The 27,058-nt window shown below is 41.1% G+C and overlaps 1 protein-coding gene across 2 annotated transcripts in view; it reads right to left on the bottom strand.

Moving 5' to 3' along the window:
• LOC126262397 (cilia- and flagella-associated protein 91-like) overlaps positions 1–27,058 on the bottom strand; it is a 343,692-nt gene that overhangs the window by 126,266 nt on the left and 190,368 nt on the right. For both annotated transcript variants that reach the window (XM_049959011.1, XM_049959012.1), the window contains exon 11: positions 13,532–13,675. In XM_049959011.1, coding sequence (XP_049814968.1) covers positions 13,532–13,675 — 144 coding nt within the window. The remainder of the gene's footprint in view (positions 1–13,531; positions 13,676–27,058) is intronic.

Raw genomic sequence — 27,058 nt, 5'->3', positions numbered from 1 at the left:
CCACCAGCTCTGAAGGTCTTGTTCTATGGCAGTACAACATGCAATGTGTGGTTTTCATGAGCAATAAAAAAGGGCGGAAATAATGTTTATGTTGATCTCTATTCCAATTTTCTGTACAGGTTCCAGAACTCTTGGAACCAAGGTGATGCAAAACTTTTTTTGATGAGTGTATAAAACACAACACAGCATGCTGATGACATTACTGTGTGGAAGATGCACAGAAGATTTTGTGAGTTGCACAGTCCAAGAGTTATCTAAGACCCTCTGACAAGTATTTTTTCCAGCCAGTCAAAGCAGTAATGGCGTTCTCGTTTGCAAGTTTGATAATAAGACCACATACACTGGCAAATGTCACTGGCTAAGGCAGCCCACTTAATGTGTCACAGGGCCTGATGAAATACATTATGGGGCTAGATGGCTGGTGGTAGGATACAATGGCTGATCATATTACACAGTGTACTTTAAAAACTCATTACCTTTCTGTAAACACTGTTTCATTTCATTTCAGAGCTGTTTCCACCAGTTTTGCTTCCTTTCCTCCTCATATTTGTTCACTGAGCCATTCATCATGTTCCATAGAACCCTTCATGAAGGAGAATCTTCAGGTTAGTTAAACTGTGTTATATGGCTCACAGTACTCCATGCCAAACAGCCAATATCTAAACTAGTAATCGGAACCAGATCAGTGGTTTAATGACTCTACATACCTGTCATTAGATTAGATATACTTCTTGATTCACAGACTTACAGTGCGGAGATCCTCAAAGATGTAGAACTTGTTATAAAACAAGAATATATATTTACAAAAAAGAATGTGATATTATAATGTTTCTTCCACAGATCCTAAGTAAAATGGTTCTCAAAGATGTGGAATAAGTCAAAAATAAGAAACATATTTTCTTTTAGGGGATAATATCAAATTTGTCATAAAAATATAAATGAATATTTTCAAACAGTCGAAAGTCCATGAAGGAATAACAAAAATATGGTTAGGATAGATGGCTACTCACCACATGAGGAGGCGTTGAGTCATAGACAGGTACAATGGAAAAGAATGCTACACATATTCAGGTTTTGGATCAAGTCATTCATCAAAAGAGGGAAAACTCGCACACATTCACACAAGAAAAACACACACATATGGACACTGGCTTCTTCAGATGCTGAGGCCTAATTGTGACTGTTTTTTGGGGTGAACAGCCATCTAGCTGGGGTAGCTATCAGGTGTTTGGAAGAGATGTGAGGCTGGGAGGGAGGGAGAGCAGTGAAGGGGTGGAGAAAGATGCTAATGTTGCCTGTGGGAGTATGTAGGGTTACGGTGGGGACAAAATAGGCTGGTAGGAGGAGCATCTGGAGGCTCTACTGGGGAGCTGGGAGGGGGGCATGGAAAGCAGAAAGAGGAGAGGAGAGAAGTAGAGAAGCAGTAAGGACTATTTTTAGGTGTATTGATGGGATATAAGGTTTGTGTAGTTTTGGATGCAAGCAGGGCTAGGGATAGGCAGGTGGAGGACAGTGAATAGCGAAGTTGAGGTCAGGTGGGTAACAGGAAGATGGCACAAGTTGTGAAGCAGTCATTAAAAAAAAGCACACTGTCTTGGGCTGCATGCTTAACAACTTTGTGTACAGCTCTCTCTTGAACACAGTGTGGTGGTGGCCATTCATGCAGACAGACAGGATGTCAGTTGTCATGACCACACAGAATGCAGCACTGTGGTTACAGCTAAGATGGTAGATCACATGGCTGCTTTCAAAGGTGGCCCTAGCTTTGATGGGGAACGAGATGTATGTAACAGGACTGGAGGAGGTGACAGTGGAAGGCTGTATGAGACAGGTCTTGAATCTAGGTATATGTTCATATTTATTCATCAGTCACTGATCGTATAAATGATGTGGGTTTTGATAACTGCACTTATGAATTTATACAATAATAAGAGTTTACATTAAAAATTACATTTTAGGTTTAGGATACCACACTATTATAGAATTTTTCTACTCTGAAAACACAGCTGGTGAATAACTGATTCTCTCAATACCTCTCAAAGGAACAGTATGGTAGGTCTTTCACTGTCAGAGTTGTTTATTATACAGCTTTATGCCAGAATATTAAAATGTTTTGGGTCTTACTGAATCTAGTACATCCTAAACCTATTTTATTTTGGTTCCTTGTCCACCTCCTTAGCTGAGTGGTCAGCACACCTGATTGGCATGCAGTGGACCTGGGTTTGATTCCTGGCTGAGTCAGGATTTTCTCCACTTCAGAGCTTGGTATTGTGTTGTCCTCATCATAATTTCATTATCATTGACACACAAGTCACCCAATGTGGTTTCAACTGAAGAGATTTGCAACTCAGCGGCCGAACGTCCCCAGATGGAGACTCCTGGCCATCAGTGCCATTTGATCATTTCATTTCATTTATTTCTGTTCCTTGTGCCATAGTTGTGGATAGAACTTCTGCAAGTAAAATTCTCTGGTTGATTTTCCACTGAGAGGAAGCAAAATTTGATTTAGAGGGAAGATGCAGTTAGTATTTTTAGATCTTTGAAATGAGCCCAGTATGACTCTCTGTTTCAAACAAATGTAACTACTCTCGCTGCTTTTTTCCAAATTAAACACTGTTTTTGCTCCAGAAGAGCTGCTCCATAGGATTCTTCCAGAAGTTAAGTGAGAGTAGAAGAAAGCGTAGAATGAACACTGATGCTGTTCCTGGCTGGCATAGAGTTTTGGTTTGTATAGTAAGTAAAAAATAAAAAAAACGCACTAGTGATGCTTTAAATCGAACAATGGATAGTCCCAGATGGAATAATGACAGTATAATGAAAAGGATAGTTACTACTCACCATATAGTGGAGATGTTGAATCGCGAATAGGCACAATAAACAGACTGTAATCAAGTAAGCTTTTGGCTAAAAGGGCCTTCATTGGAATTAGACAAAATACAAACACACACACTCATGCAAATGCAACTCACATACACATGACCTCAGTCTCTGGCTAACGTAGCCAGACTGCAGCAACAGCGCATGCTTGCAGAAGCAAACTGGGTGGTGGGAGTAAGGAGGAGGTTGGGGTGGGCAGGGAAAGGGATAGCAGGTTAGGGGTGAGAGAGGGTGAAGTGCTGCTTTTCTGCAATATATCCTACATTCCTATAACCCTCCTGGCCTCAACCTTTATTAGTCATTGACCTTTACCCACCTACCTCCTTCCTTGTTCCCATTCTAGCACCATACAGCCCTCTATTCCATCAAAGCACTCACATCCTTTTTACTCCTCTCCTTTCCTGCTGCCACCCCCGCCCCTCCCCCACCCCCCACCCCCTCCTACCTGCCCGCCATCTAATCTCCTGAATGCACCTAGCTGTCCTACTCTCTCCCCACCTCACTCCTGTATGCTTCTACAAGCAGCACTTTACCGTTCCCTACTCCTACCCTGCTATCCCTTCCCCTCCCCGCCCCAGCCTCCTCCTTACTCCCACCACCCAGTTTGCTTCTCCCATCATGTACTGCTGCTTGCAGTCTGGCCTCAGCAGCAAGAGGCTCTGGCCATGTGTGTGAGTTGCATTTGTGTGTGTCTGTGTGTGTGTGTGTGTGTGTGTGTGTGTGTGTGTGTGTGTGTGTGTGTTGTCTAATTCTGATGAAGGCCCATTTGCCTGGAAGCTTACTTGCTTACAGTCTTTTTGTCGTGCCTTTCTGCAAGTCAGCATCTCCTCACTACAAAACTGTTCTGTGTGTGCATTCTGTTTCAGTTATGGATCCAAATAAGTTCCTAGTGGTCTGCCATACATTAGTCTGAAGCACATAAGATAATTCTCAGGCCAGTGTAACTATGCATCATCAAACAAAATGCAGTTTACAACTGGTATTTACATTGATGATATTACTGTGTGGAAAATGTGCAAAATACCTTGTGGATTATACATACGTCAAAAAAAGTTTTGCATCATCTCAGTTTCCAGAGTTCCAGAACCTGTACAGAAATTTGGAATAGAGATCAACATAAACAACATTTCTGCCATTTTTACATTTTTATTGCTCATAAAAACCACACATTGCATGTTGTACCACCATACAGCGAGGCCTTAAGAGGTGGTGGTCCACATTGCTGTACACACTGGTACCTCTAATAACATGTAGCACATACTCTTGCATTGATGCGTGCCTGTATTTGTCATGGCATACTATCCACAAGTTCATCAAGGCACTGTTGGTCCAGATTGTCCCACTACTCAAAGGCTATTTGGCATAGATCCCTCAAAGTGGTTGGTGGGTCACGTCATCCGTAAACAGCCCTTTACAATCTATCCCAGGCATGTTCAATAGGGTTCATGTCTGGAGAACATGCTGGCCACTCTAGACATGCAATGTCGTTATCCTGAAGGAATTCATTCACAAGATGTGCTTGATGGGTGTGCAAAATGTCATCCATGAAGATGAATACCTCACAAATATGCTGCCGATATGGGTGCACTATTGGTCAGAAAATGGCTTTCACATATCGTACAGCTGTTACGGTGCCTTCCATGACCACCATCAGCGTACGTCGGTCCCACATAATGCCACCCCAAAACAGCAGGGAACCTCCACCTTGCTGCACTTGCTGGACAGTGTGTTTAAGAAATTCAGCCTGACCGGGTTACCTCCAAACACGTCTCCAATGATTGCCTGGTTGAAGGCATATGCGACACTCATTGGTGAAGAGAACATGATGCCAACCCTTCAAAGATGGACCTTGCCATGGACGTCGGGAGTGAAATTGTGTATCATGCAGCCTATTGCGCACAATTTGAGTCATAACACGACATCCTGTGGCTGCATGAAAAGCATTATTCACCATGTTGGTGTTGCTGTCAGGGTGTATTCAAGCCATAATCCGTAGGTAGCAGTCGTCCACGGCAGTAGTAGCCCTTGGGTGGCCTGAGCTAGGCATATCATCAACAGTTCCTGTCTCTCTGTATCTCTTCCATGTCTGAACAACATTGCTTTGGTTCACTCAAAGACACCTGGACACTTCCCTTGTTAAGAGCCCTTCCTGGCACAAAGTAACAATGTGGACATGATTGAATCACGGTACATAGTAGGTGAATATGGATTGGGGCTAAGAAATGAAAGAGGAAGCCGCCTGATAGAATTTTGCACAGAGCACAACTTAATCATAGCTAACAGTTGGTTCAAGAATCATAAAAGAAGGTTGTATACATGAAAGAAGCCTGGAGATACTGACAGGTTTCAGATAGATTATATAATGGTAAGACAGAGATTTAGGAACCAGGTTTTAAATTGTAAGACATTTCCAGGGGCAGGTGGACTCTGACCACAATCTATTGGTTATGAACTGTAGATTCAAACCGAAGAAACTGCAAAAAGGTGCGAATTTAAGGAGATGGGACCTGGATAAACTGATTAAACCAGAGGTTGTACAGAGTTTCAGGGAGAGCATAAGGGAACAATTGTCACAAATGGGGGAAAGAAATACAGTAGAAGAAGAATGGGTAGCTTTGAGAGATGAAGTAGTGAAGGCAGCAGAGGATCTAGTAAGTAAAAAGACGAAGGCTAATAGAAATCCTTGGGTAACACAAGAAATATTGAATTTAATTGATGAAAGGAGAAAATATAAAAATGCAGTAAATGTAGCAGGCAAAAAGGAATACAAACATATCAAAAATGAGATCGACAGGATGTGCAAAATGGCTAAGCAGAGATGGATAGAGGACAAATGTAAGGATGTAGAGGCTTATCTCACTAGGGGTAAGATAGATACTGCCTACAGGAAAACTAAAGAGAAAAGAGAAACACTTGTATGAATATCAAGAGCTCAGATGTAAGGATGTAGAGGCTTATCTCACTAGGGGTAAGATAGATACTGCCTACAGGAAAATTAAAGAGAAAAGAGAACCACTTGTATGAATATCAAGAGCTCAGATGGAAACCCAGTTCTAAGCAAAGAAGGGAAAGCAGAAAGGTGGAAGGAGTATATAGAGAGTCTATACAAGGGCAATGTACTTGAGGACAATATTATGGAAATGGAAGAGGATGTAGATGAAGAGTTTGACAGAGCACTGAAAGACCTGAGTCGAAACAAGGCCCCAGGAGTAGACAACATTCCATTAGAACTACTGACAGCCTTGGGAGAGCCAGTCCTGACAAAACTCTACCATCTGGTGAGCAAGATGTATGAGACAGGCGAAATACCCTCAGACTTCAAGAAGAATATAATAATTCCAATCCCAAAGAAAGCAGGTGCTGACAGATGTTAAAATTACCGAACAATCAGTTTAATAAGTTACGGATGCAAAATACTAACGCGAATTCTTTACAGACGAATGGAAAAACTGGTAGAATCTGACCTCGGGGAAGATCAGTTTGGATTCTGTAGAAATATTGGAACACGTGAGGCAATACTGACCCTACAACTTATCTTAGAAGCTAGATTAAGGAAAGGCAAACCTACGTTTCTAGCATTTGTAGACTTAGAGAAAGCTTTTGACAATGTTGACTGGAATACTCTCTTTCAAATTCTGAAGGTGCCAGGGGTAAAATACAGGGAGTGAAAGGCTATTTACAATTTGTACAGAAACCAGATGGCAGTTATAAGAGTTGAGGGACATAAAAGAGAAGCAGTGGTTGGGAAGGGAGTGAGACAGGGTTGCAGCCTATCCCCGATGTTATTCAATCTGTATATTAAGCAAGCAGTGAAGGAAACAAAAGAAAAATTCGGAGTAGGTATTAAAATCCATGGAGAAGAAATAAAAACTTTGAGGTTCGCCGATGACATTGTAATTCTGTCAGAGACAGCAAAGGACTTGGAAGAGCAGTTGTACGGAATGGACAGTGTCTTGAAAGGAGGGTATAATATGAACATCAACAAAAGCAAAACGAGGATAATGGAATGTAGTCTAATTAAGTCGGGTGATGCTGAGGGAATTAGATTAGGAAATGAGACACTTAAAGTAGTAAAGGAGTTTTGCTATTTGGGGAGCAAAATAACTGATGATGGTCGAAGTAGAGAGGATATAAAATGTAGACTGGCAATGGCAAGGAAAGCGTTTCAGAAGAAGAAAAATTTGTTAACATCGAGTATACATTTAAGTGTCAGGAAGTCGTTTCTGACAGTATTTGTATGGAGCGTAGGTATGTATGGAAGTGAAACATGGACGATAACTATAGTTTGGACAAGAAGAGAATAGAAGCTTTCGAAATGTGGTGCTACAGAAGAATGCTGAAGATTAGATGGGTAGATCATATAACTAATGAGGAGGTACTGAATAGGATTGGGGAGAAGATAGGTTTGTGGCAGAACTTGACTAGAAGAAGGGATCGGTTGGTAGGACATGTTCTGAGGCATCAAGGGATCACCAATTTAGTATTGGAGGGCAGCGTGGAGGGTAAAAATCGTAGAGGGAGACCAAGAGATGAATACACTAAGCAGATTCGGAAGGATGTAGGCTGCAGTACGTACTGGGAGATGAAGCAGCTTGCACAGGATAGAGTAGCATGGAGAGCTGCATCAAACCAGTCTCTGGACTGAAGACCACAACAACAACAAAATGACTGTCTAGGCGTGGTTGAACTACAGACAAGATGAGCCGTTTACCTCCTTCCAGGTGGGATGACTGTCAGACCCCTCTGTCTAGTAGGCGCTGCTTATAAATGATTGTTTACATCTTTGGGCACGTTTAGTGACATCTCTGAACAGTCAAAGGGACTGTGTCTGTGATATGATATCCACAGTCAACGTCTATCTTCAGGAGTTCTGGGAACCGGGGTAATGCAAAACTTTTTTTGATGTGTTTACAATTCAACAGTTAATGAAGGCTATGAGGCAGATGTTCTTTGCAGTCAATCAAAAAAGCGATGGAGTTATTTGCTACGTGAATAATGATAGCATGGTTTGTTAACAGTTAAATTGCTATACCACCACACTGTTCAGATTTTTTAATCTACAAGATAATGAAAAGTTTGGCACTATATCAGAATTAACAAAACTGAGATGTGTGCTGGAACACATTGTGGCACAGATTCAACTATTGTTGGAAGTCCCCAGCAATTTATTCAAAGACACAATGCAATATCAGATTTATGGTGGTTCTCCAAACGTTTTGTGAAAGTAGTGAAAAATCATACAACCTTAAAGCCTTCAAACTTCCTAAAAGTATAGTCTTTCAAATAATGGTGAACCCTTTGTAATCTCTTGGTGAAGGGTCTACAATATAATAACTTGAAGTGGCCTGAATTTCTGTTCTAATGTGGAAGTTCTTTCTTAATTCAGTCAGTAGTGAAATGGGATTTCATTTGATTACTTTCATTTTTACTCTTATTCCAAAGACTGCAGGTTGTTATTGGAAATTCAAAAATGACAGATGATTTTTTTTTAATGTTATTCAATATGAAAGTGATCGGCAAGTTAGCTTAGTTCAACATTTTTTTTTAAATTCTGATTGAATGAAGATTATCAAAGATTATTTTTATTCATTATTTCTAATAATAATGATCAAGCCTTACATACTTTACTACAGCATTCAAAGCTATAAATACACTTGGAGGACAAAAGTCATGGGATACCTCCTAATTCCATGTTGGACCTTCCTTCACCCGGCGTAATGCAGCAGCTCGATGTGGCATAGACTCCAGAAGTTGTCGGAAGTCCCCTGCAGAAATACTAAGCCATGCTGCCTCTATAGCCACCCATTATTGCAAAAGCATCGCCGGTGCAGGATTTTGTGCATGAACGGACCTCTCAGTTACGTCTCACAAATGTTCAATGAGATTCATGTCATGTGATTTGGATGGCCAAATCATTGTCCAGTATGTTCTACAAACCAGTCACAAACAATCATCGCCAGGTGACATTGTGCATTGTCATCTATAAAATTTCCATCATTTTTTGGGATCCTGAAGTCCATTAACGGTGCAAATGGTCTCCAAGTAACCAAACGTGGTCATTTTCTGTCAATGATTGGTTCAGCTGGACCAGAGGAGCAAATCCATTCTATATAAACATGGTCCACACCACTATGGAATCGCCACTAGCTTGCACAGTGCCTCATTGACAACTTGGGTCCATGACTTTGTGGGGTCTGTGCACTCTTGAACCTTACCCTCAGCTCTTACCAACTGAAATCAGGAGTCATCTAACCAGACCACAGTGTTCTAGTCATCTGGTGTCCAACTAATATGGACATGAGCCCAGGAGAGGTGCTGCAGGTGATGAGGTGCTGTTAGAAAAGGCATTTGCATAGGTTGCCTGCTGCAATAGCCCATGATTGCTGAATTTCACCACACTATCCCAACAAATACATTCACCGTACCTCCCACTTTGATTTCTGTGGTTATTTCACATGGTGTTGCTTCCCTGTTAGCATTGACAACTCTATGCTGCTGCTGTTAGTCATTAAGTGAAGGATGCCACCACTGCATTGTCTGTGGTGATAGGTAATGCCTGAAATTTGGTATCCTCAGTAAACTCTTGACACTGTGGATCTTCAAATATTGAATTCCCTAATGATTTCCAAAATGGAATCTCCCATGTGTCTAGCTGCAACTACCATTCCACATTCAAAGTCCAGTAATTCCCACTATGCGGCCATATTTATGACGAAAACCTTTCACATGAATCACCGGAGTACAAATGACAGCTCTGCCAACGCCTGCCCTTTTACACCTTGTGTACATATACCACTGCCATCTGTATATGTGCATATCACTATCCCATGATTCTTGTCACCTCACTGTATGCTAGAACTTAAAAATACAACCTGATTCAATAGTACATTAGATTGAATGAAATATTTTTAGTAGAAGCTAATTCATATCGAAGGATATTTCTTGATCTATTAGTTACCGGTTTTCTTAATGCCAGAGGGTAGAGTAATAGAACACACTATTCTGTCTTTCCATTCATCTCTCTCAAAATGGAAATTCCTGGGTGGAATATAAATAACAGAAGTAAAGGTAAAAACAATTGGATGTAGTGGATAAGTACACAGGACAGGTCTTTCACCTGGATTCCCACAGACCTGACCCATGAGGCAAGCTGCTGGAAGCAGGTGTAGCATAAAGGCAGGTATTTCGTACAGTGGGTAGGTGGTGGAATATAACTTTGACACAGAAGGGAAGGAATGTGGATAGAATGGTCCTTTTCTCTGCAAATAATGTTAGGTAGGTTAAGGCTTTCAAAGGGACATGATTAAGTTTTTCTAGTATGACATGATATTGGTAAAGAGAGAGTACTCCATTGCAGCTGGTTGATGAAGGTGGTTGATGATTAGAAGTTTGTGTGAATATGGTGGTGGAGATTAGTTTGCAGAATAGTTCTGGAGGACAATCCCAGACTGTAAACGATTTACTAAGACCTTCAGTGTGCTGAGCAAGGGATTTTTCATCGCAGCAGATTCCCCACAAAGCATGGCCATCTGTGGACAGAAATGAGGAATATCCTACCCACAATGCTTCCAACCCCTCCTAAAGTGATATGGTATTTCACTGCTGCCCAATGTATAAATATCCTTGTCTACCCTCCACTCCTTGCATGACCTGCCCTTTTCAATCACCCAACACATCCTGCCCCAGTCCTATCACAGGCAAGATCACTTTTGAAAGCTATAATATTACACTTAAGAAAGCTCCACAACATGAAGGAATTGTCCAGATTGGATGGAAATCAGTAGATGTGATCTACATGTACAGGCAAACAAATGATTACAATTTGAGAAAAATGGATGAATTTGATTCACCCCTGACCCTTATGCAAGCAATTGTTTGGCTTGGCATTGATTAAGAAAGCTCTTGGATGTACTTTTGAAGGATACAGGATAAATTCTGTTCAATTGTTAGATCATCAAAATCCCAAGCTGGTTGGAGGTCCTTGCCCATAATGCTCCAAACATTCTCAATTGGGGAGAGATCCAGCAACCTTTCTGGTGAAGGTAGAGCTTAGCAAGCATGAAGACAAGCATTAAAGAGTCTCGCTGGGGCAAATGGGCATTATCTTGCTAAAATGTAAGCCCAGGATGGCTCACAATGAAGGACAACAAAACCTGGTGTAGTATATTGTTGATGTATTGCAGCACTGTACGGATCCTGCAGATTACAACCAAAAGTGTCCTGCTATGAAAAGAAATGGCACATGACCATCACCCTTGGCTATCAGGCCATATGGAGGGGAATAGTGAAGTTGGTATCCCACAGCTGCCTGGGGCATCTCCAGACACATCTTCACTGGTCAATGGAGCTCAGTTCAAAATGGGACCCCATCACTAAAAATAATTCCACTCCAGTCAATGAAATTCCAGGCTGAACACATGTTTAAAGACACCCTGGACAGCAGTGGGATACCAACCAGTCTGTGGCCCAACGCATTGCCTGACAACCAGGAGTGATGGTCTGAGGTGCCATTTCCTTTCATAACAGACCCCTTTGCTTGCCATTCGCAGCATCCTTACAGCACAGTGCTACATTGATGATATTCTGTGCCCCATTTTGTTGGCCTTCATGGCAAACCATCCTGTGCTTACATTTCAACAAGATGATATCCACCTGTACACGGAAAAAATTTCTATGGCTCGTCTTTGTGCTTGGCAAACTTATCCTTCACCAGGAAGGTCGCTGGATCTCTTCCCATTTGAGAATGTTTGGAGCATTATAGACTGGCCTCCTACCAGCTCAGGATTTTGATGATCTAACTTACCAATTGGACAGAATTTGGCATGATATCTGACAGGAGGATATCCAACAACTCAATCAATCAATGCCAAGCTGAACAACTACTTGGCCAGAGGTGGATCAATGCATTACTGACTTGCTCAGTTTGTGAAGCTCTTCTTCTTGAATAAATCATCCAATTTTACAGAAATAGTAATATTTGTTTGTCTGTATATGTACATAAAATCTAATGATTTCCATCCCACTTGGATAATTCCTTCGGGGTGCATCTTTTTTTTTTTGTGTTTTCAAGTGTATATACTAGCTCTGCTGAAACTTTTGCACAGCTTTCTATGTGCTGATGATAATCAACCAACACATGTTCCGTCAGCTAAATGGCTACTGCCAAACTGTGACCAAGAGCAAATTTGATGACACAATGGAGGAATATGCTACTGAGAACAACATGCTCAACTTCACAGTCTGTGCCATCTGGCTACCCCCCCCCCCCCCCCCCCGCCTCCCGGACACGCTGAGCCCCCTTCCACAGCTTCTCTGTCACCCTTCCTACCTAATCCTCTCCAGTACTTCACTGTGTGTTGCACACAATACTGCCTGCCAGAACCAGCACTGTGCCACATTCATATCCTGCATACTTGCTGCACCTCTACCCAATAATTCAGCCACCCTTCCCGTTAACTCTCCCTCCCCCTGCTCATCCTCCAAGTGTGTGCGCACGTATGTCTGTGTGTGTGTGTGTGTGTGTGTGTGTGTGTGTGTGTGAAGAGAGAGAGAGAGAGAGAGAGATTGTGCATGTGTGCGAACATGTATTCTGTACTGCACAGTTCTGAAGATCAACAGTGTTCAAAAATTTAACATCTTTCCACTCATCCGTTCTACATGGTGACTTTACAATACAATGAAACATGGAATTCGATGAATATTAGTCAAGTAGAATGTATTTGCTGCACAGATTATTTATATAGTAATGAATATGTTCAAAATGACCAAGAAAATAAATAGACACAAATCTATTTTCTGCTTTGGGAGCATCCATTATACTACAGCTGAGCTCTATAGCATGACTAAAGATATGAGTGAAGCCTACACCACAACTGCCCATTTGATTCCCCCAACCAAGTATTAATTTGCCTGCCTAAAGAGATGGTGCTCCACTCTCAAATATATCCTCCTCACAATCCATCGCTGTCCAGGATGTTATCGCAATTAACACTCTCCTCTCCTGCTTTTATTCTATTTCTTTTCTTCCCCAATGGTAGAATTTAAAATTTATTCATTTACTTATTATTTCTGTCTTTCCTTCCACCCCCCCCCCCCCTCCCTCCGTCCCTCTCTGGATTTTTCCAACCATCTCTCTTTTCACTTCCCTCCAATTCTTAAATGTACTTTCCACTTCTGTTTCTCTTTATCCACTTTCACTTTTCACTCTAGACCCTATGGAAAGAGCTTATCTTTGACCTCCTACTCCCTCTGGCGCCTTCTCTTTTATTTTGGTTTATTCTTATCGACACAGCATGTGAGTCCCTCACCACCTGGGATCTGAGTGACTTGATTCTCCTCTCCAACCTCTGCTAACTAATTTTCCTTTCCTCAATGTCGCAGAAACATTAAAGTTTTGAGAGCCTCGAAAGCTTTTTCTGCTTTTAAGTGTTTCTATCAGCCACTGACAATGTTCAACTTTTTCCAAACTTAATTATAACACTTGTGTAAACACAAAACTCAAATTTATGAGAACTGCTATACAAGTGGCTATAACGTAACAAAAGGGACTACCACAAAGTATTCTGCAATAATGCACAAGCAAAAATAAGGAATCAAGTCAGACACAGCTGTATCTGGTTCTTAACTAGTGTAAAGACACACAGTATTTTTTTACCTGATCTCTTTCAACAGCTAGTTCTCGCTGCAACATTCTTGTTTCAAGTCTGTCTGTTATAACTGATATGTCAGAGTCATCCAATGATTTTGTACGTTTGTAATCCTCAATCAGGTCCTGAGATTTTTCACGACCTTCACTCATCTGTAATGAAAGAAGGTATAGGTATTTATGAACATAGATTCAGAAAATGTTAAAAAATTACCTTTCTTTCTCTGCATATAATTCATACAAAAAGCCTGTTTATTCTCAAAAAATTTTAGCGTATTATTAAGAGCTTTGACAGTGCCTATTTATAGTTGTATGCCTTTTCTAATGGAAATATTTTCTTGTGTGAATTGTGTCTTGTGTATTGTTTTGTATTTGAGGCAGGAGTGAACGATGAGTTCACCTAAATTTGTGTAAATTTCCTGAAAAATGACTTGCAACTCACTTTCCTGCCACACAAATGGCTTTGAATGTGAATCACTGTTTTAAAGCACATCCTTTTCCATTTATTCCAAAATTACAGCACGATTGGGTGGAATGTATTAAGATTTTCAGTTCCATACAAACAATAACACTGAAAATCTAAGAAATACACTGAAGAGCCAAAGAAACTGGTACACCTGCCTAATATTGCGGAGGTCCCCCATGAGCATGCAGAAGTGCCATAACATGACATGGCATAACTAATGTCCGAAGTAGTGCTGGAGGAAACTGACACCATGAATCCTGCAGGGCTGTCCATAAATCTGTAAGAGTATAAGAGGTTGGAGATCTCTTCTGAACAGCTTGTTGCACGGCATTCCAGATATGCTCAATAATGTTCGTGTCTGGGGAGTTTGGTGGCCAGCGAAAATATTTAAACTCAGAAGAGTGTTCCTGGAACCACTCTGAAGCAATTCTGGACATGTGGGGTGTTGCATTATCCTGATGGAATTGCTCAAGTCTGTCAGAATGCACACTGGAGATGAATGGACGCAGGTGACGAGACAGGATGCTTATGTATGTGTCACCTGTTAGCCAGATTGAACAGCCCCTGTTGACATGCAGGGTCCATGGATTTGTGAGGTTATCTCCATACCCGTACACGTCCATCTGCTTGATACAATTTGAAATGAGACCCGTCCGACAAGGCAACATGTTTCCAGCCATCAACAGTCCAATGTTGGTGTTGATGGGCCCAAGTGAGGTGTAAAGCTTTGTGTTGTGCAGGCATCAAGGGCAAATGCACCTTTGGCTCCGAAAGTCCATATCGATAGTGTTTTGTCGAATGGTCCACACGCTGACACTTGTTGATGGCCCACCATTGAAATCTGCAGCAATTTGTGGAAGGGTTGCACTTCTGTCATGTTGAACAATTCTCTTCAGATGTTGTTGGTCCCATTTTTTCAGGATCTTTTTCCAGCTGCAGTGATGTCGGACATTTGATGTTTTGCCGGATTCCTGATAGTCACGGTAAACTCATGAAATGGTCATACAGTAAAATCCCCACTCCACCAATACCTCGATGATGCTGTGTCCCATCGTTCATGCGCTGACTATAACACTATGTTCAAACCCACTTAAATGTTGATAACCTGACACTGCTGCAGCAGTAAACGATCTAACAACTGCGCCAGACACTTTTTGTCTTATATAGGTGCTGCTGACTGCAGCGCCATATTCTACCTGTTTACATATCCCTGTATTTGTTGCTGACCACAGCACCATATTCTACCTGTTTACATATTCCTGTATTTGAATACGCAAGCCTATACCAGTTTCTTTGGCGCTTCAGTGTATAAAACGTGTAATTATCAAATACACCAATAGAGTCCTTGAAAATGGAGTTACAGTTCCAACGTTTATGAAGATAAATAGTGAAACAAAGTATTGCAAGTCAAAATGGTACATGGCTACTGGAATATTTTAAAATAGAGGAAGCAACAAATTACACATTTGACTTAATGCCTATAAATAATCTAGTGTATATACTAGGCCTAGAAAATGAGGAAAAGTGAATCAAAAGTTTCTTAAAATTATTAAAGCATTCTCTACAAAAGGAGTACCAAAAACCTCACATGAAATGCAATTAATGTGTGAATAAGGAGATACAAATAAAATAGAACACAAACAATTATGCTATAAACAACTGAACTTTGTACTACCCACATTTTTTTATTTTTTTTTTTTTTTCTGTAAGTAGGCTATATGCTCATAGCTCAGAAATGCATTATAGTTCAGCAGAAAAGTAAAATATTGTTAGTGAAGACGGTATATTATTATTGATATATTTATGTGTTTCCACTAGATTGTACTCCAATTCTTGTATTAGCTACAGAGAGAACTATTTCATTCTTTTGAGTATACAGTGATAAATAATTGTTCTAAATGACAAAAATTGATTCAAGTGGCTCTCCAGTAATGATATCTCCTCACATGGAACATGAGTATTAAGTATGCAGACAACTCTAATTTTGTAAAGTAAATCGGTGTACTGTCAGATAAATCAGCTAAAAATCAACTGATATCTACATTCCATAATATCTGATCATACACAGTCGCACTTAGCTCATCAATATGATACATACGCTTGTGCCATGGAAGAAACTGAGAGACAGGAAAGACCTAACCTGGTTCAATCACAAATTTACTAGAAAAATATATCTGTTTGACATAGTCAAGCTACATGGAATCCTAGCTGACAAACAAAAGCTGACTCAAGTACAGTGACAACCATACAAGAAGTTTAAAATATTCAGTCAAACAAAGCCATTTGTCAAAAATGCTCATCAGTCATGATGGCAACAAAATGGAGGAAAGGAAGACTGGAATACTAAGTGTTTCTCTAGAATTGATGAGATACCTTCTAGATTCTACATTAAATATGTAACAGAACTGGCAGCACATGGAGCAACAGTTAATCAGGTTGTGACATGTAACCAGAAACAGGTGAAGGTCTGTTCAATGAATTAGAAGATTCAGAGGAAATAGGTAAATAACTACAGAGCTACTACACTGATACCAACACTGTTATAGCAAAAGATTATGATGTCAGTGATCCTGAAGCAGTGGTGACAGAAATGCTGTCGGAGATGCTGTGCAGAAGCATGACTGATAACATCAAGTGACATGTCTCTGCATGTCCATCTTTTTAGAGATGGTTGCAGGACTCAGCTGTTCAATACAGGATATCAAATTAAGTACCTTTCAGCCATCTAGTTTCCAACCTTATTTTATTTGGCAATGAGTTTCAGCATTTTACTACACCATCTTCAGGCCCCTGACCAATGCGTAGGAATATTCTACCTCGGTTGTGATCCAAACAGGGGCCCGCAATATTGGTATAAGGAGATTTTTGCTATAGCAATCACTTCAACCATCATCTGCTGACAGATCTGTCAGCAAATGAAGGTTGAAGTGATCACTATAGCAAAAATCTACTTATACAAGTATTGCTGGCCCCTGTTTTGATCACATCTGAGGTAGAATCTTCCTACAAATCAGTCAGGGGCCTCAAGATGGCATAGTAAAACGCTGGAACTGGTTGCCAAATAAAATAAGGTTGGAAACTACAAGGATGAATGGTGTTTAATTTGACACCAAGTGACATGGGACGCTCCCCTCGTCACAGACCAATCTTGAGCCTGGTACATGGAGTTTGGACTCTCATCCTACGTCAACTATGCTACAGCATACTATTACTATTATAGAAATCACTTTTATTATTACTTGTGCATGGAATTTAGTTCTGATCTACTCCTTCATGACTGTATTGTGTTCTGTATATAGCGATTGTAGAATAAACCACACTGTAAATAACACAAATATGATGTATAATTATGGAATACATTGTGTTCTCCTGTATAATGACTGTCTGAACACTGCACTCATCATCTACAGGACACAATATGGTTTTCGGAAGCACTAACTGTGTGAAAACTAACATGCTACATTTATTCTTGGCATTCGTAGGGCAGTAGACAGAAGATTTCAGCTTGATACTGTGTTTCTTGAATTTTAGATATACCTCTATATAGCTCCACAGCATAGCCTAATAAATAACATACATGCATGTGGAATATATAAACAGCTATGCAGTGGAAGTGAAGACCTTCCAACAAACAGAATTCAGTACATCATTCTTAATAGCAAGGCATCATAAAATGGGAAAGTAGCATCTGGTATATCTCAGGGTAACGTGATGTGACCCCCACTGATATCATTTCATTAAAACAGCAGTAATCAATCAGTGGAATCTATCACAACCTTCAAGGAATTAGGCATTTCTGTTTAGGAATGATTTAAGATGGAACATAAATCTAGCCACTGGGAAGGTAGAATGACATACTCATTTTTATTGGTTCTGAGGAAGTGCGATTCATACACAAAAGAAGTTGCTTATAAAACCTTCATTCAACCAATAATTGTTTTGTTTGTCAGTCTCAGACCCTTACAAATTTGAATTAATGGAGGAGATGAGAAATATTCAAGGATTACCTCAGTACTTTGTCACGAGTTTGTTTAGTTAGTGTGATACTATCAAAAAAATGTTCAACTAACTGCTCTGGGAGTCATTACAGGAGAGATTACGTTCATCATGGAGAGTCTTACTTACTAAATTCAAAAAGCTCACATTCCAAAATTAGTCAATGAACAATCAATTTCCCCAACATACATCTAGTGTAATGACCAAGATAAATTTGGGCCATGCAGACAACTCAACAATGAATGTTTTATTTAAGTGCAGTTCAATAGAATGACTTATATTCATTAAGTAATATAATATTACAGCAGGCCTACTAATATTAATTGATACTAATATATAGGATGATTATAATTAAAGTTAAACTTCCAAAACACTGTAGAAATAACACCACTGGTCAGAATAACTTCAAATTGCAACAAAATATTATCAGGGTAGGGGGAAAACGTTGGGCAGAAGAAAAAAAGGGTGAAAATTAATCAATAGATGGCACTGTATGTGTCAGAATACATAAATGAAAACACCTGTATGCGCTCGACCCATTAAGTTGGTATTAACACGCTGGGTGCATGGCTTTTCCTCCTTTCGCATCTGCAACATTCGTCATGACTGTCTCAATGCAGGATTGCACTCTGCTTGTAAAGCTGTATTACAAGAATGATGATTGTGCACATGTCACTCTCCAGAAGATCCGGACACTGAAGGGTTTGAAAAAAGGCATTGGTCCAATGACTGCCATGTGTCTGGAGAAAATGATTCAGAAATTCGAAAAGACAAGTTCTTTTGGTATGCAACCTGATAGAGGGAGGAAACGAATTGACTCAACATCAGTGGAAGCAGTGGCCACAGCAATGCAGGAGGAGACAAGTGGCATTGTGCAAACTTGTTGTGCAAGGAGAATTGCCTGAACATTGGACATACCCATGAGCACGGTGCGTAAAAACCTATGAAACATCCTTCTTTGCTATCCATTCAAAATTACCCATGTGCACAAGTTGCTTCCTGTTGCCTGCCAGCAAGTGAGACCTTTGCTTCAGAATTTCTTGCTCACATGGAAGTGGACAATGATTGGCCTTGGAAGATTTTGTGGACAGATGAAGCCCACTTACATCTGACAGGATATGTCAGTTCACAGAATTTTCGAATATGGGCAAAGGAAAATCCACACACAAATCAACCAGTACCACTTCATTCTGAAAAGGTCACTGTGTGGTGCAGGTTTATGCCATCATTTATCATAAGGCCATATTTTTTCAAAGAGACATATGCTTCCGGTCCTGTTACCTGTTACCGTCACTGGTAAGCGCTATGAGTGTATCGCAACCACATCATTCCAGCTTTCCAACACCATGGATGTGTGGATGGGATCATTTTTATGGAAGATGGTGTACCTCTGTACACTGCAAATCCAGCTAAGCAGCTTGCAAATCCAGCTAAGCAGCTGCTGAAGCCCCATTTCGAAAATGATAGAATTATCAGCCACCATTTCCCTACAGCTGGCTGTCCCAGTCACCTGATCTTAATCCATATGACTTCTGTATGTGGGGCTATCTGAAAGATGTGTTCAGCATTCTTATTGAAAACTTAGCTGAACTGAAGGCACACATTGCACAAAACATTATGAATGTGACCCCAGAAACATTTCGATCGGTTGTGAAATATGTAGTTTCTCGATTTAAACTTGTTTCAGAAAATGGTGGACAGCATATTGAACATGTTTTTTGCCAGTCATATGGAAATTAATAATCCGATTTGATTTTGATTCATGCTTTTTATGTGGTTTCTGGCCCGAGGACAATTAAAAACTGGTTTTTTCCATTCAATGTGATATGACCTTGCCATGGTGGATGGGCTTACATAAATAACACTATCACACCTGCACATCTACGCACACTGAGTAGTACAGTTTGGTTAATGTCAAACGTACACCTCAGGCATTTTTGTATGATTCATTTGTAGTCAACCACTATTAAATTATGATGCTTAGAGCACCATCTATTGCTACATTTTGTAGCTTTTTACTTTTCTTCTGCCCTCCATTGCAATTTGACGCCATTCTGACCAGTGGTGTTATTTCTACAGTGGTTTGAAAGTTTGACTTTAATTATAATCACCCTGTATGAGGTGCACCCAGAAAGTAAGTTTCCCAGTGTTGTTTCCTTTAAAGTAGACATAATTAGCTGGGAAAATTGCACATGTGGAACAGATCATGTCGTAACACTCAAATGCCCCCCAGACAGGTCCTGCCTGGTGCCAGTATTGCAGCAGCAGTGCCCCAATATAGTGTCTCTTGTTCATTATCCCACCACCAGTAAGGATCAGTCAGTGACAAGATTTCTTAATACACAAAACATGGTGCTCATCAAAATTCATCATCAGCTCTGTCAGGCCTACAGGCAGAACATCATGAGCAAACAGATGCTGTGTCACTGAAGGTCGACATAAGTGTCCATGATAAAGAGCACAATGGGCAAACATCCCTCATCAATGAACACCTGGTTGAGCTGGTTTGGCAGCGCTTCCTGGAGAACCAAAGCTTCATGATTACAGAGCTCAGCAGCCATTTTCCACAGATATTGCAATCCTTGTTGCATCACATTGTCATTAAGCACATGCTGTTCAAGAAATTGTGTGCTAGGTGGATGCTGAAAAACCTGCCACCTGAGCCCTAAACGAAATGCTTTGGAGTAGGACTGACTTTTCTGCAGCGGTATCATGATGACAGTGACAAAGTTTGACTCCAGAAACCAAGCAGCAGTCAATGTGTTGGTGTCATGGTAGATCTCTGGTTAAGGTGAAATTCAGCCAGACTGTGTCAGTGCAGAAAGTGACGTGTACAGTATCCTAGGACAAGAAGGACATTCTGCTCATTAACTTCCAGCCAAAAGATGAAACAGCGGATGCTGACCATTTGTGTGAAACAATGTGGAAACTGCGATGTGCTGTTCGGAGCAAGCAGCTTCGAATGGTTATTGTAGGTGTTGTGCTGCTTCATAACAATGCTCATTCCCATACGGCTTGGCAGACAACAACTGTTTTGCAGAATTTTGGCTCTGAGCTGATTAATCATCCAGCATATAGTCCTGATCTTGTTCCTGGCAATTTCCATCTTTTCTTGCACATGAAGAAATTCCTGTCCTCTGGCCAGCATTTCCACAACAAGAAAGAGTTGAAGATGACTGTCACACACTGGTTCCATGGCAAGTGTCTCTATTCTTTTGGTGACTACGTCAAAAAATAGCTCAAACATTGCTGTACCTGTTACCAGTAAAGTTTTTCATGCAACTATCTTGTCTCTGCTTTTTTTAAAAAATAGGGAAACTTACTTTCAGGGTGTGCCTCGAATAAAGGTGAAAATTTATTAATAAAAATCTTGAAATTTTTACACAATACTCTAATAAGTATGTGGACAGACACTGATTAAATATTTTTTAAACAATATGCAGGTTTTCTGCTAAAATTAATTGTGAGAAAGAAAATGCTATGTTATGCTGTGAAAATGTGTGGTTTCATTTTCTTTCTTGCAACCTGTTTTAACTATGATAGCAGGACATTTAAACTATTAGACAAATTGTTTCTGTAGTGGCGTAGCAAGACAGCCAAGCCACTCGGAGGTAGCCGAAAGGCACGCGTTAAGCTCACGCAGATTGGCGTGAGGTCTGGAACAAGGTAAAGTAATTATCCTATAAAGAAAAGAACGTAGTTCTTGGAATACTTAACTTTAATCCACAATTGGAGAACCTCGCTCTTGTTTAGACATTATTACACTGAATATAAACTGGTAATGGCGCCTTGCTAGGTCGTAGCAAATGACGTAGCTGAAGGCTATGCTAACTATCGTCTCGGCAAAAGAGAGCGTAATTGTCAGTGTAGCTTCGCTAGCAAAGTCTGCTGTACAACTGGGGTGAGTGCTAGGAAGTGTCTCTAGACCTGCCGTGTGGTGGCGCTCGGTCTGCAATCACTGACAGTGGCGACACGCGGGTCCGACGTATACTAACGGACTGCGGCCGATTTAAAGGCTACCACCTAGCAAGTGTGGTGTCTGGCGATGACACCACAGTTTCTTCCATATGATTTTAGGGAAAAATATTCCCAGTCTTTTTCTGTCACAATTAAGTCATCAACTATGACCAAAGATTACAAAGTACATACACCTGTACAAAGCAATACTGAATGTGGTGAGGTGATCTCAAAAGTAAATTTGTTGTACATTTCAGCTATCAGATAACCTTAAGGCTTTGTAACACATTATGAGCAAGGCTCTACATATCTGTTGAGGACAAACTTGGTAGCTTTATGACAACAACTGATTATCTTATTTCTAAAGTTTATCGTGACATAAATGATCTTTTACAGAATCCATAGCAGTGGTTTAGTGAAAGAGTAATCATTACACTTTGAAACATTTTTGCATCTGAAGTAATATTAGTTGTGAAAAGTAATATGAGAACATAAGGAGTACCAATCAATTGATACTGTAGTTACCACTAAAGATGCAGTTCAATATTCAAAAAAAATTTCTAAATTCATTGACTTTCTGCCACACACTTTGAGGCTTAAAGTCAGAGTTCCTGTAACACTACTATACAACCTCAATCCTCTGAAACTTTGTAATGGTACCAGTTTGCACATTAAATTTAAGAGAAGTAGTGTTACTGAAGCTACTATCTTCACAGGTTCAGTACCTGTAAAGGTCACCCTTCTATCCAGTATATCAATGTTCCCAACTGATTTACCCATTCATTTTGACTTCAGTATCCAATCATGATTTCATTTGCAATAACAATAAGCAAGGCTCAAGTTCTGACATTCAAATATAGTGGAACTAATTTACTATCAGAGGTTTTTTGTATTGTCAATTGCATGTTGCCCTTTCAAAAAATTTTAATTTAGAAAACCAATTCATACTCTAACTACAAAGTATCCAAAACACAAAAAAATGTTGTATATTCTGAAGTTTTGTAATTGTATTGTCTACAAAAATTTTAAAAATCCCTAAAAATAATGAAAACCATAGACAAAAAAGAAAGGAGTCTTTCTCATCTATATTCTATATGACTTACTAAAATTCGAGTTCCAACCTTCAAAGTGGGCAAAGTCATAATGAGGAGCTGAAATCTGCACCCTGGTGCAGGCCTCAGGAATACTCCGAATTAGGATGTATAACCAATTTCCACACATATTTAACAACTGTGAAGCCCTCATGGATGTACTGTTTGTATCATAAACAAAATACATCAATTTTGAGAGTTTTTGTGAAGAAACTCTTTAGTGGAATAGCAGAGTTGCTAAACAGAAAGTTCATTATTCCCTCTTAACCCCATAATGTTACTTATAACATATTTATTATATTCTGAGAGATTGCTGAATGAATGAGTTCTTGTGTTTCTTACTCCTTTCTGTACTTCTGTTGTGTGCTTGAAGTCTTTGTAGAGATTGATTCTGGTCTTGGTATTTTAATCATACTTTCACTATTTTTGAGAGAACAGAAATACTGCTAATCTTCATCTATTAAACAATGGAAAATCCAGGATGGAATGTAACAGTACTATGAAAAGGATAGTTACTACTGACCATATAGTGGAGATGCTGAGTCGCAGATAGGCACAACAAAAAGACTTTCAGAAAGTGAACTTTCAGCCAACAGGACTTCATTAGAAATAGGCAAAACACACACACAAAAACACAACACACACACACATGACCATAGCCTCTGGCTGCTGAGGCCAGACTACGAGCAACAGTGCGTGATGGGAAAAGCAACAGGGTGGTGGGGGTAAGGAGGAGGCTGGGGAGGTGAGGGGGAATGATAGCAGGATAGAAGTGGGGGATGGTAATGTGCTGCTTGTGGGAACATACAGGGATGAGATGGGGAGAGAGTAGGGCAACTATCTGAAGTCAGGGGGAGGGGGGAAGGGTAGCGTTGGTGGTATAGAGGGCTGTGCAGTGCTGGAATGGGAACAGGGAAAGGGCTAGATGGATAAGGACAATGACTAATAATGAAGGTAGTGGCCAGGAAGTTTACAGGATGGTAGGCTATATTGCAGGGGAGTTCCCACCTGCACAGTAAACAAAAGATTGTGTTGGTGGGAAGCATCCAGATGGTACAGGCTGTGAAGCAGTCACTGAAGTAAAGAATGTCATGTTGGGTGGTGTGCTGAGCAATGGGACAGTGCAGCTGTTTCTTGGGCACACTTTGTTGGTGGTCAATTATGCACATAGAAAGCTTGTTGGTTGTCATGCCCACGGAGAATGCAGCACAGTGGTTGCAGCTTAGCTTGTAGATCGAGTGACTGGTTTCACAGGTAGCCCTGCCTTTGATGGGATAAGTGTTGCTTGTGACTGGACTGGAGTAGATGGTGGTGGGAGGATGTACGGGACAGGTCTTGCATCTAAATCTATTACAGGGAAAAGAGCCATGAGGCAAGGGGTGGGGAGCAGGGGTCGTGTAGGGATGAATGAGGATATTATGTAGGTTCGGTGAGTGGCAGTGGCCCCACTGTGGGAGGGGTGGGAAGGATAGCTGGTGGGATATTCCTCATTTCAGGGCACAATGAGAGACAGTCGAAACCCTGGTGGAGAATGTGATTCAGTTGTTCCAGTACTGGGTGGTGCTGAGTCATGAGGGAAATGCTCCTCTGTGGCCTGACGGTGGGGCTATGAGTGGTGTTGGGTGACTGAAGAGGTAAGGCTCATGAGATCTGTCTTTCTACAAGGTTGAGAAGGTATTTACCATCTGTGAAGGCCTCAGTAAGGCCCTCGGTATATTTTGAGAGTGATCTCTCGTCACTACAGGTGCAACGGGCACAGGTGGCTAGGCAGTATGGAAGCGACTTCTTGGAATGGAATGGGTGGCAGTCACTGATGTGAAGGTGTTGCTGGTGGTTGGTAGGTTTGATATGAATGGAGGTACTGAAGCAGCCATCTTTGAGGTGGAGGTCAACATCAACGACGGTGGCTTTGTTGGGTTAGTTTGCATGCTGAGGGTTCAAATGGCTCTGAGCATTATGGGACTTAACATCTGAGGTCATCAGTCCCCTAGAACTTAGAACTACTTAAACCTAACTAACCTAAGGACATCACACACATCCATGGCCGAGGCAGGATTCGAACCTGCAATCGTAGTGGTCGTGCGGTTCCAGAGTGAAGCACCTAGAACCGCTAGGCCACACTGGCCGGCTGCATGTTGAGGGACTTGAGGAATGATGGCGAGGCGAGGTTCAAGGTTTAGAAATTCTGGAAAGTTAATAGGGGGTGATTTTGGGGCAGTGGGGGTGGATCACAATTGGATGGAAGAGTGAACTGAGTCAGACAGGGTTCAACATGGGTCTTTGGTTGAGTCTGATTGGTAGGGTTGGTGGCGAAAAAGTGTTTCCATTGTAGGGATGGGAGAACTAGGAGAAGGCGGGAAAGACTTTAACAATTCCTGCATGTTTGAATGTGGGAGTGGGGCAAAAATTGAGGTCTTTGGAAAGGACTGATAATTCTGTGAGGCTAAGGCTTTTGGGGGAAGGGTCATGACCATGTTTTGGTTCTGTTCGGGTTCTAGATTCTATATGGTGGTGGGAAGAAGATTTTGAGGCAGGGGTAAATGTAGTAGGTCTGAGACAGGGTTTGTCAGCTATGAGGGAATGCAGGGGAGGTTAAGGTTGTTGTAGAGGTGGTGGACAATCGTGGTCCAAGGTGGGAGTAGGAAATTAACAGAGTGGAGAGTTTTTTGAGGTGGCATTGTGCATGTTGCTCTAGTTTCTAGAGGGCAGAGTTTCTGTATGTGATATGGGGTCCAGGAATTTGGGATTGCTAGCAGGAGAATTTTGCAGATGGAGAGGAGGTATTACAAGGTGGCTTGGGCCTGATTGATATGATTTTGCAGGACTATGTTGGTGAGGGTGGATCTGAACAGATGAAGGCCATTGTGGAAGGAAGTGTGCCAGCCAGAGATGGGTAATTTGATGGTATTTGGAAGGATTCCATTAGCCAAGCAACAATGTGGAAACAACATGTGGGACTGTTTTCTGCCTAGGGATAAGGAAATTTTTCTGTATTGATGCAGATGGAAGGAGCAAGGATCCATGGTCGTGAATAAAAGTTTGTAGAATACATAAATAATGTAGAATTACTTCCAAAAAAATTCTCCCAGCCACTGGGAAAAATCATGAAAAAGATGTAACATATGAAGTAGGGGGAAACAAGATGAACTCTGAGAGAGTAGACCCATAGTGAAAGGCAAAAACCAACTGTAACTGGCACAATGACACAATATCAAAGAAAATGTAATGTGGGCGGCAGGTGTGGGTTGATAAGTGTGAAGAAGGGGGATAGCAATGTGTCTAGATTAGGGGCAATTAGTAAGTGTGAACTGGACAAGAGAGAAGAAGGAGTGGGGTGTGTGGACGGATTGGTAGGATGAGATACAAGTTCATGTGGCATAGGAGGGTACCTAAAAACTGAGTCTGACTTACAATCCTACTTCCTGACATAAGCACCACCACCACTGTTTTCAACCACAAGGATTATCTGGAAGAAGGACTCTGACAGCTGTCAGATTAAACCACCCACAAATCTGCCACACTGACCCCACTCCAGAAATCTAACAGGATCTCCAGTCTCTTCTTGAATCCTTAAGCCCATCCAAGAACTTCTCCCTAAAGTCCATCTGTCCTCACCCCTACCACTCCCCACACTCCTGCCTTCTACGTGCTTTCTAAAGTACTGCAATACTGTCACAAGCACTACCAATGCCATAAAAGGCAGGGTTACCTGTGAAACCAGTCACTCGATCTACTAGCTAAGCTGCAACCACTGTGCTGCATTCCACATAGACATGACAACCTACAATCTGTCCATCCGCATAAATGGCCACTGACAAACTGTCCTCAAGAAACAGCTGGACCACCACATTGCTGGGCATACCACCCAACTCAACATTCTTCATCTGGACGCTTCCCACCAACACCATATTTTGCTTATCATGCAGGTGGGAACTGTCCCTGCAAAACATCCTACCTTTCTGTAACCCTCCTGGCTGCAACTTTTATTATTAGCCATTGCTCCTATACATCTAGCCCCTTCCCTGT

The sequence above is a fragment of the Schistocerca nitens genome, chromosome 6 (genome assembly GCF_023898315.1).
Source record: "Schistocerca nitens isolate TAMUIC-IGC-003100 chromosome 6, iqSchNite1.1, whole genome shotgun sequence".
Lineage (NCBI taxonomy): Eukaryota > Metazoa > Arthropoda > Insecta > Orthoptera > Acrididae > Schistocerca > Schistocerca nitens.
Note: the sequence above shows the minus strand (reverse complement) of the source record. Positions and strands in the feature narration are given on the sequence as shown.